The sequence below is a fragment of the Mesitornis unicolor genome, unplaced genomic scaffold (assembly GCF_000695765.1).
Source record: "Mesitornis unicolor isolate BGI_N332 unplaced genomic scaffold, ASM69576v1 scaffold22415, whole genome shotgun sequence".
NCBI classification, from domain to species: Eukaryota; Metazoa; Chordata; class Aves; order Mesitornithiformes; family Mesitornithidae; genus Mesitornis; species Mesitornis unicolor.
In genome coordinates, this window is record NW_010185126.1 from 492 (window position 1) to 12,337 (window position 11,846).

The window sequence follows — 11,846 nt, forward strand, 5'->3', positions numbered from 1 at the left end:
AGTTTGGCGTGTGAGGGTTGCCGGCTGCTCCCCTCAGTAATGTGAGAGCAGCTCCACCCCAGTAGCATCTCCACAGCTGTCAAACCATTCGTCATATAAGATGGCCCAGGATTGCTTTGATAATCTGTAGGGACTTTATAAACTGTGTGACAGCTGGCAAAATTCTTACATTCTTTTTTCCTCCTCAAAGTTTAAACGCCATGTGGGTGAGCAGGAGGAGGACGCTGACCTTTGGATTGGATACTCTGCCTTCCACTTGGGTGACTACAAGAGAGCACTGGAGGTAAGGTGGGGAAATCCCACTCCTAGAGGTTGTAAATTGGGATGCTGTGATAAAGTGATGACAACAGGAGGAACATATTAGGAAAAATCTCTTTATTGAACGAGTGGTCAAGCGCTGGCACAGGCTGCCTAGGGAAGTGGTAGAGTCACCATCCCTGGAGGTGATCAAGAAGTGTGTGAATGTGGCACTTCAGGACACGGTTTAGTGGGCATGGTGGTGTTAGGTTGGCAGTTGGACTTGATGATCTTAGAGGCCTCTTCCAACCTTAATGATTCTGTGATTTCTGTGAAGATGCTCTGTAAGAGGGAACAGTTCTGCCAGCCAGTTAAGGTACAAATGTACAGTAATAAGACAGATGCTGTGGAGAGCAGTGTGGATTGAAAAAAGGTATTTGCTTATGAAAGTAGACCTTTTTAAATGTTAGCTACTGTCTAATTTAATACTAGGCTAAGTAGCCTAATTTGCCCTTTTAAATGTCATAGTTCATGTCCTAAATTTTCCATCCCTTTTTGGCAGCTAGCTTTCCACAGTTTTGCTTTTGAAATTTAATTATGTCTTTGTCTTAATTGTGTAGCTTATATGTAATATGTAATATGTAAGTATCTTTTTTTAACTCTTTAGAGGTTGATGCCCCTGGCCATTTAATGTACTTTATTTTTCTTCTTTGTGTTTTCTTGTATTAGATAATTCAATGAAATTAGATATTCTCCAAAACCTTTAAGTCACTAGAAGACACGTTGATTATTCAAATACACATACATTTTTAATATTTGTACCATACAGTGCTGTTGTGCGTCTCTCAGTGTAGAGTCTATATGCAGTTCTTTATCTTGTGACCGTTTATGTCTCTAATGAAACTTGGTTTGCTGCCAAGCAATTTGTTGCCTGTGTCCCTGGGATCACTTTATCTTCTCAGTTGTCCTAGCATATTTCTCTGTAAAAGTCTTAACAAATTTTTGTTGTCTGCCTTGCTTTGTACTTCCTAGGGCTGAAATCAATGTGCACACCAGAACAGGGAGTATTGTGGAGTGGTGTGGTGATACTCACAGAACTGTGTATAAGCTACTGAAGATCTGAAAACAACTTGGTCTGCCTAAGCATTGTTTGTCTCATTGCTGTATTCCTATAGATGTGAATTGCTGGGTCACACAATGTTGTATGGCACCGTTTAAGGGTTATTGTCTTCAGTCAATGCAAGTTGAGGGAGATCTCCATCATGATTCACTGTGAAGCTGACTATGAAGTATAGCTGGTTTTGAAGTCTTTCAACTTGCTTTCCCTGGAATGTGTACTAAAAACAGATGTCAAATTATTAACAAAAGAAAATAACCATAGAAAAATAGATTCTAGACCAATGACAATATTTTCTTAGATAAAATAAGGTGTTTCACTATAGTAGTACATGGTCATATGGACAAGATTCATATGTGAGACAGAAACGAAATTCCTGAAGTTTCCGAGTAAGTTCACAAGGCATGTCCCCCTTAAAAAACTGAAGAGGAAACATCCATTTGAGATGTTAGAAATGTTCAGTGAATCAAATTGACAGGAGACACAGTATAGAGTGTAGAATGGTAGTATAGAACATAGTGGTAATATAATATTCACTTTTAGAATTGTGGAATTTAAAGATTATGAAAGTAACCATCAGTTGCTGTAGTTAACTTATATCTACATGTTAGATGTTAATAGGGATTGAAAGTTTAAAAAAAAAGAAAAATGTTTGTATACAAAAGAAAAACAGCTTGCAATTTCATTGAAATAAACTCAACTATTTGGGATACCCAGTAGGTGCATTTATAGCCAGAGTAGATTTTAAATCTTTCCTTCAATTAAAGAGTAATAGCATTTTTAAAAAATTATTTATTTATTTTAGAGGTAAGGCTTTGTATGTGATGTTTGATTCACCACTAGGTGATGCTGTTGATTTAGGCTTATAAAAAAACTGCAACGTAATCATCTTTTTCCCGTTTCTCTGCCCAAGTAGGGACAATAAAAGGTTTATATGCATGATTTGTTAGTGTGTGTGTTTTAAGTGAGAGATCACAGGGCCTATCTTTTCAGATTTAAGACTGGTTTTCTGGCACAGTGGTGAGTCCTGATGACTTTGTCATTTTGTGGTGGCATATGGGAAGTAAGCCTGTGCATCTCAACCTGGGTTCTTTTGGGACAGAACATCATAGTTGTAATTTCCAAGCCTGTAGTAATCAAGGGAAAGAGACTGTGGAGGCTGAATTGCCTTTCAGTTATCAGCTTCAAGGTTGACGTGTAATGCTGTATCTTCTCTGCTATGTTACAGAGGCATTGTTGCTGTATTCTCAAGGACAAATTCTTTTATTATCTATATCTTCTAGATCTTGGAGAACTCTTTGGGGAGTGCCAAGAGCACTGTAAATAAAATACTACGGGTAGAAGATTCTGCAGAATTCTCCAGAGTGACGTTGCACACACTCTAAAAGATTCACATTCCTAAGTGCCTGCAAGTGACAATGCATAGTCTGTGTCACTATATTCCCAGTTCATGGCTTGTATTCCATATATCTGATGCAGGTCTTCAGAAATTATGCTGCTCAATAGTCCTTTTATTTATAATGAGAAAAGGAGGCTAACCTTATTGCCCTCTACAGCTACCTGAAAGAAGGTTGTAGCAAGGTGGGTGTTGGTCTTTTCTTCCAAGTAACAAGAGAGAGGATGAGAGGGAATGGCCTCAAGTTGCGCCAGGGGAGGTTTAGTTTAAATATTAAGAAAAATTCCTTTCCTGAAAGGGTTATCAGGCATTGGAATGAGCTGCCCAGGGAAGTGGTCCAGTCACTATCCCTGGAGATATTTAAAAGATGGGTAGATGAGGTGCTTAGACACATGTTTTAGTAGCAGCCAGGTTATGATTTGACTCAACGGTCTTAAAGGTCTTCTCCAACCATATGCTTCTATGATACTTTCCTAATGGGCCGGGCATGCTGATTGCTTGGCAACTTCTGGAGTGGCTTGGGAATTGGGGTGAGCTGGCCATCATCCCCTACTGAGAAAAGCAGGGGCAGAATGAAAAACCCTCAGACTTTCAGCTTCAAGAATGTCTTCAAAGAGAATGACAGCAAAATATCAGGCATACCAACAGTCAGGTATTCTCTAGGTACAGCGCTAACCTCAGCTTCACCAGGGTCACACTTTCCCCTTCTAAGTAGGTTAAGTAGTAGGCATTTCTCAAAGGATATGCCACCAACACTGGTCTGATGGGATCATCCCTACTGCTGTATACCAGTTTACAAATGGTACTGCACTGGGTTCGACTCTTCCAGAAGTCATGGTGGCAGTCCCTCCCTGGGGCCTGTCTAGCTTCTTTCACTGACAAATTGATTTTTACCAACACTGAGTGGCTGGTGCCTTCCTGGCACCATATGGCAACCAGAACTCCCCTAATGGATGGCAGCATCTAATTAGTTTTCTGGAGTCTTTCACATCTACTATCCCTAACAGGGAAAAACCCAGCTGTCTTTCTGCCATGACTTATTCATAGCACTAATCTTAAAGCTTTCCTGAAAAATATCTCAGAGCACCTGTCCTATAATTCTGTTTCTGAGCTGCCTGATCTCATAAATGGAAGCAGCCAAGGCCTAAGAAAGGAAGGGTTATACGGCATATTTGAGATATTGACAACTTAAGAAAGGAATTGGCAAGGGCAGGTGCACTGCTAGATTGGGTTCAAGAACAGGTTTTACATTTGCACTCTGCACCCTCTGAGTGGGCGTAGGCACACAGGATGCTGGCATGGTACAGCTGCGAGACATGGTAATACCATTTTGGCCCGTCAGCTGCACATGTGAGAGCAAAGCATGACCCTTGGATCAGAGCCTTCAATGCATTGTTTCTGTCAAAATCTCACAAATTACGGCCAGTGATTCCAACAGTCTCTCCTATCTGCCGCTCCCTCCGAGCAGAGAATCAGGAGCCATCCTACCTCTTCACTGAATGGGACCTGCTGCCTACCTTGACTTAGCTCAGGATAATATCAGTCAAATAGTAAATCGTGAAAGGAACAGGGCTATACTAGGGTAAAGGTTCATTCATGAGCAGTATCTGGTTTTGCTTGAGTACTTCTGCTGGAAGTGTGAGAATACGGGTAGACTCAGGTTTCTTACAACTGAAGCTAGAAACTAAAAGATGGATTTTTGATTCAGGGAAGTTCTCTTGGCTTTTCTGTCATGACTGTAGCCAGGTTATGGTGAGTATCTCCAAACCTTCTTTGAGCACTTATAGGCCAGCCCTATAGGTTGGCCTTTTTATTGGCTCTTCAGGATCTGTGTATATGGGCTTGGAGAATCCAGACAAGTAATAAGGGCATTGAGCAGAATCCTGCTGGCCTCAGCATTTTCAGTAGGTGTCCATAGTTGTAGGCAATCGACCTGTAGGCAATTTTCCTGCTTTTGAGGAAAAGTGCATGTGTCTCATGGTAGGGGTGGGAGGTGGAGGAGGGTGAAATAGCAAGAAGTTGTTATGCTCCCAGTTGGCAAAAATATGCCACAGGTTGACTGTTGGGAAAGCTTTTGAAGTATTTAGTTTGTTTGGTTTTGTTGGGGTTTTTTTGGAGAGGAAGAAAGCTCCTGTGAAGTAGTCTTTGAGAGACTGATGTTCAATGCCTTTTCATGAGGAAAGGGGCAACAGCACATAGCCTGCGCTCATGGCCCAGAACTTCAGGGTAAGGAACACTAATAGTCCCCATTTTTATTTACTGTGTTTCCATAGATTCACAGTGGTACTGCAAGAGCACTCTATTTATTGCTTGCTTTGAATGGCCAAGCCAGAACATGACTTGTGTTTATACACTTTGTCTTTTCTAATTAATCTGCCTGAAGCCATAGCTGAAAGAGACCTTGGAGTGTATTTAATCTAAACGGATTTTGAAACATTCCAGATGGTCCAAATAAACAACAGTGGCCTCTGTCTCAGAGCTCTGTGACAGGCCTACGTCAAGATGGGTTTATGAAAGGCAGATCCTGCTTGACTAACCTGATCTCCTTCTATGACAAGGTGACCAGCTTAGTGGATGAGGGAAAGACTGTGGATGTAGTGTACCTGGACTTTACTAAAGCCTTTGACATGGTGTACCACAGCATTCTGCTGGAGAAATTAGCTGCCCATGGGCTGGACAGGTGTACTTTTTGCTGGGTAAAAAACTAGCTGGGTGACGGGCCCAAAGAGTGGTGGTGAATGGACTTAAATCCAGCTGGTGGCCAGTCACAAGTGCTGTTCCCCAGGGCTCAATACTGGGGCCACTTCTATTTAATATCTTTATCAATGACATGGACGAGGGAATAGAGTGCACCCTCAGTTAGTTTGCAGATGGCACTAAGCTGGATGGAAGTGTTGATCTGCTTGAGGGTAGGAAGGCTCTGCACGGGGACCTGGACAGGCTGGATCAATGGGCTGAGGCCAACTGTATGAAGTTTAACAAGGCCAAGTGCCGGGTCCTGCACTGGAGTCACAACAACCCCATGCAGTGCTACAGGCTTGTGGAGGAGTGGCTGGAAAGCAGCCTGGAGAAGAAGGACCTGGGGGTGTTGGTCAACAGCCAACTGAGCATGAGCCAGCAACGTGCCCAGGTGTCCAAGAAGGCCAACAGCATCCTGGCCTGTATCCAAAAGAGTGTGGCCAACAGGACTAAGGAAGTGATCCATCCCCTATACTCAGTACTGATGAGGCCACACCTCAAATACTGTGTTCAGTTTTGGGCCCCTCACTACAAGAAGGACATTGAAATGCTGGAGTGTGTCCAGAGAAGGACAACGAAGCTGGTGAAGGATCTGGAGAACAAGTCTTATGAGGAGTGGCTGAGCTGGGGTTGTTTAGTCTGGAGAAAAGGAGGAGAGACCTTATTGCCCTCTACAACTACCTAAAAGGAGGTTGTAGCGAGTTGGGGTTCAATCTCTTCTCCCTCAGAGCTAGTGATAGGACAAGGGCTAATGGCCTCAAGTTGTACCAGGGGAGATTTAGGTTGGATATTAGGGGGAATTTCTTTACTGAAAGGGTTGTCAAGCACTGGAACAGGCTGCCCAGGGAGGTGGTTGAGTTACCATCCCTGGAGGTGTTTAAAAGATGAGTAGATGTCGTGCTTAGGGGCATGGTCTATTGGCAGACTTAGTAGGGCTGGATCAATGGTTGGGCTCGATGATCTTAAAGGTCTTTTCCTACTGAAACTATTCAATGATTCTATGAGACGTTCAAAACCTGCCTGGATGTGAACCTGTGCAACCTGCTGTAGGTAAGCCTGCTTGCAGTGGGGTTCTCCAGAGGTCTCTTCCAACCCCTGCCGTTCTGTGAGATAAAGATGAACAGTGTTTACACTGTTTTAAAATAGTTATTTTAGTTATTAATAGTACAAAAAAAAATTTCTTCCTGCACCTGATGCAGGCATGTAACAGCGGGGTGTCTTGCACAACAGCTGGCTTGCACAATAGCCAGACACCCCACATTGGAGACCACTGTTTTAATCTATATGAAGACACTACCTAGAAGCTTGTAAAAGCGTGTTTAACACTCACTCCAGTAAATATTCACAAAGAGATTTCCCTGGTGTTTGTGGTTCCCAGACTTTGACTGGAGAAGTTAGGAAAGCATCAGAAAAGACTGAACAAAAGTTGGTTATATTGATGCCTTTGTAACTTTAATATATTTGTATATTACAAATAAAGATAATAATATATTTCTAATAATATATAAAGATATAATAATCTAAATAATATTTTATATATTAATAACTTCAGGATTGACAGAATTCGTGCTCCTACAGCAAAGATTTATAGCACTGCTTTTCCCTGTTGTCTGTTCTGTTGCTGTAAACCAAAAAGAGATAGGGACAGATCTTAGGTTAAAATGTAATAGTTTTGTTGTAAGAACTGCAGTGAAGCTGAGAATAAGTCATTTGATCTCAGTAATTTAATGATATGTTGTAAAGTGGTGCAAGAAATAATGATATTTAATACAAGTCTGTGCTATTAAGCATCTTTTAGAAATCAAACCTCTTTTCTGTTACAGGAATATGAGGCCTTAACCAAACAACCAGGTTGCAATCCAGAAGTTTGGGTGAATCTTGCCTGTACGTACTTCTTTCTGGGAATGTATACGCAAGCTGAAGAAGCAGCCTTGAAAGGTGAGGTGTATGTCTGTGATGGAAAGAGCTACTTGTTGACTTGAACACTTCAAGTGATTTCCAGAGAAAGTATTCAGTGCTTGCTCTTTTTTTTTTTTTAATAGGAATAAAGGATACTTTTAAGGAAAGTTGTTGGGTTTGGTTTTTGGTTTGGTTTGGTTTGGTTTTGGGGGGGAGGTGTGTTTGTGTTTTGTTTTGTTTTGTTTTCATTTAACAGGAGAGTTATGATGACATTGGCTTCCTAAAAGTACCTTGGGCAGCTAGAACTGAAAGAAGTATCTGGAAAATAATTTCTCTTATTAATTTCTAAATACAAAACCCAGCATATGCTGACCAGCAACAAAATGTTACTTTTCATTTGACTGATTCCATGTCTCTGAACTCCTGCCAATGAAGCTAATTAGTTGTCTTATAAGTCAGATATTAGGTATCTGATTCTTCAAGGCATGGAGTTCACTGCAATCACATTGTTACAGATCTACTTCAAACTGAACTTGCATGGGATAATTTAAAGAAGAGGAATGGAAATCCAAAGGCAATTTTTACTGCCTTAAGAATGTTTCTGCAGTTTCATTTTGTTACTCCTTGCTTTCTATTTATCTTAGGGATTGATATTGTTTGGTATTGCTTCCCATAACCAAAGTATCTCAGTGCTTTCAAAGTAATATTGATAGTAGTAATATTCTCAGTCAACTTCTGGCTTGTCTTTTCGGGATAAAACTTATCAAAGTACGAGTTTTCTCTTTCTTTCTTTAGTTTTCTAGTCTTGGGCTGAAAATAAGGTAGGAAGAAAATAATTGCGTGGTTTCTGCTATTGTGGAGTAGTGCCTTCAAAAAGGACAGTTTTGTAGTGTTTTTTAGAAATAATTAAATTCTTGTATCCCCTTAAAATCCTCTGAACGACCATACTGAGCTCAAATCCCACAATCGGAAATGTTTTGTTTCCATCTGTGAAAAGTTTCATGCAGAGCTTTGTGATCTGTGTGTTCAAGAGGTGCATAAATTCCTAATATTCACAGATTATAATTGAATCTTTAACCACATATTTACAGAATCACAGAATGGTAGAGGTTGGAAGGGACTTGTGAAGATTATCTAGTCCAACCCCCCTGCTAAAGCAGACTCACCTAGAGAACTTGATCATTGGAGATTACAATCTAGGGCTTCAACTGGAATCTAGAAATAATTGGGCAATGGAGCCTGAGGTGTCACTTTGACCTAAATCATGGAGGAAGCAAGCAGCTCCATCCTGTACCAGTTGGGGCCATTGGCATCAGCTTCACATCATGTGAATTACAGTTATCCATTTTAGAGATGACAGATACACAGCTGGACATGCACCTTTATTAACTATGAGCTAGAAGTGAGGGAAGGTTAATTTTTTCATGCCACTTCAGATTAGTTTGTAGTAGCATGGTGAGTGGCAGGGAAGCGAGTGTGGTTAGCGCTATTCAGGTGCTGGAGGAAAGGGCAGGAATAGTAAGAAGGGAGTGCAAGATATAGGGATGTAGCTGAGGTAGGGAACAGAATAACTGAGTGCTCATGCTAGTAGTATCAGTTTCTGATTTTATGCAATTGCTTAAGAAGGACAGCATGCCAGTTTTTTTATAGTGAGGTGCTAAACCTTTCTTGTGAGTACTGTAATACCCATGATTTCTGGCTACTTAAGCTTGGGGGGGAAGAAGTCATACCTGAAGATTTGTAACACTTGTCCTTTCACCATTGAAGCCTGCAAGTGTGTATTCCCCTTTCTGCTCCCATCACTTCAGTCTTTCTTACATTGTTGTTGAACCATTTTATTTTCACTCAAGAGAGATACTCTTTTAGGTTTTTTCAGCATTTTAGGATTGCATCAGTGATGGCTGTTTGCAATATATGTTAACAGCTGGGGCCATCACATCTTGTGATCTCTTCCATGGTTTTGTAAAGATCCTGAAGAAGCAAAATATTTCATTGGATATCGATACAGTGGGTGAAGTAGAAGACCACCATTTATCCAGTACTGGTTTGAATGCTGCTGAAAAAAAATAGATAGTGTTAGTGCTGGGCAGCTTACCATTGCTATTTTGGGATTATTTTGCCTGAATTCTTGCATACTGGTTGCTGTTTATTGTGGTTATGCTAAGCCTCTAAAAGTGGCGAAGTGCTAAAACAAATGAGGGAGAAATCATTTCTTTTCAGCTATAATTCTGAATTTCTACAGTGGAGATGAAATATCTCTGTGATAAGGCACATAAATGTCAGTTAGTATTCTGGAATAGATTTTCCACACTAACATGTGAATATCTAGAAATGAAATAGAAGTACCTTCTTGCCATGTACTGTTGCTGCTGCTTAAAAAAAATTCTTGTTAACTGTTTGAAGAAAAAATATGCAGGATACTAAAGGATTAGGAAATCAGTGTTAAAAGCCATAAGGTAATTATTGCACTTCATACAAGATGTATAGTCCACTATCTCTTGTGGAGCAAGGTTTTATGTTTATTTTATAATGGATGTGAAGTGTTCTGTTAGCTTGTAGTTACTTAATTAAAACTTCATGGTACATTCTCTCAGGAAAGAATAAATCTGTGTATCAAAAGTCATATAAACCGGAATTACTGCAAATATAATAGTAGAGCAAAAAGGCAATAAAGAAAAATCCTTCTTTGAAGGTTTCTCATTACAGTTGTACTCTATCTCCTCTAGGCTTTCTTCCAAATTCCTGTCAGATATTTCTGGCTTCTTCTTTCTCCCCACTGTCCCCTTACATTACGGTTACTGATGTTCCTGGATCTGAGGTGAAGGTAGTGTTACTTCAAGTCAGCTGCTGTTGTTTCACGGTCATCCCATAGCGAAGCTGCCAAGTGATGCTTTATTTACTCCTTTTCCATCTGTGCTCTCATATAGTGGCTGAACATACGTTTTCCATGCTGTGTGCTAGCCCATCTAGTCTTGGGAGAATGATGCTGAAAGTCTTCATCTTGGTTTAATAAATAATAATTATAAAATACTATTATTTAATTATAAAAACAAATAATATTATATTGCATTCCCAGTTCCTGTGCCTTGCGAAGAACAAGGACCAGAAACTCAGCCTGGCACACTTGCATGTCAATCCTGGCAACTGATCCTAGTGTTTAAAAGCCTGCACAGTGCTCTCAGAAGCCGTTGGGTAGCACTGCATTAAGAAAAAACACAAGAACCAACAGTGTTCTTTTAAACCACAGCTTGTGTGCAGAAGTGGGGCCGCAATTAAATCTGTTATGTGAAACAGTCTTTTAAGGATAAACGGAATTTTACAATTAAATTTAAGATTCATGCTCAGACAGGGTTGTGTTGCTGAACCAGTCATTAAAGTTGTTTTTTTTTCTTTTTTCCTCCCTTCTATTTTTTGATGGGCAAAGCTTTGTAATTACTTTGCCTCTTCACAACTCTGCGTGTGTCAGATCTGCATGTGGTTTAACTGAGCAGAAATACTTCTCATTTTACAGCCTATACTGGAAGAAGCAATATTGTACAGAGGCAGAACAGAGATGGGTTAGTAAGAGCAATGACATTTTCCAAATCAGTTCTGCTTATGCATGTACTAAGGTTTGCCAGGTGTCAGACAGTTGTCACCAGTGAAAATGTGCAGTTACAAGAGGGCATGGAAAAGTTGCTATGTTTCCTTTTTTCTTAGACTGCATGTTCATTTATTTGCGTGCAAAACTATCTGCTTTCTGCTTGCACTGTGTTTCTGAAGAACAGTAGTTAATTTTCATTGCATTTTAGCTATGGTTTTGAACCAGCAGACTTCAATTTATACATATTTAAACTTTTAAAACTACTAACCTTATTTTCTTATTTTGCTTTTTATATATATTTAGTATATATAACAGCATATATAATAACTATAGATATTTTTTTATATATAGTATATATATTGTTTATATAGTGTAAGGTACAGAACAGGAATAATTGATAGTTTTTTGCTTCAGTGATCTGTAACTTACTGTGCTTAGTCTTGGCTGAAATGAAATGAGTATCTGTTGCAAGTAACTGAACATAGTTGAACTGGCTTTTAAGTATTTTGGGAATTGGAAAATTTCAGTGAATGTCTGCTGTAAATTTCATTCGAGAATATTCTGAACAGTTGAGCTATTCAATTGTGTATAAGTGTGAACCTCACTGTTGGACCATGTTTTTTCCAAACATTTTTCCCATATCCTTGCATTTTCCCTCCACCAATGAGTCTGTGGTTCTGAGGCACAGAGAGCTTCTTTCAGCTACAGTGTTCAGGTGAGCAGGGTGTTGTTTCTCAGGGACAGGAGAATAAGGTTTCCTCTGGTCATATTTTCTGTGCTGTCTGGCTGGAGCCTCCTCAGCACAATTCCATTCCTACCAGCTCCTGCCTATGTATGTTTAAGATGTGTTCTACGTCTGTAAATTTGCGAAGCGC

At 40.0% G+C, this 11,846-nt stretch overlaps 1 protein-coding gene across 1 annotated transcript in view; it reads left to right on the forward strand.

Moving 5' to 3' along the window:
* LOC104540835 (tetratricopeptide repeat protein 26-like) overlaps positions 1–7,427 on the forward strand; it is a gene marked incomplete at both ends in the record, with an annotated part of 7,770 nt that extends 343 nt beyond the window's left edge. The window contains 2 exons of the mRNA XM_010184738.1: positions 191–283; positions 7,313–7,427. Coding sequence (XP_010183040.1) covers positions 191–283; positions 7,313–7,427 — 208 coding nt within the window. The remainder of the gene's footprint in view (positions 1–190; positions 284–7,312) is intronic.
* Positions 7,428–11,846: the final 4,419 nt, after the last annotated feature.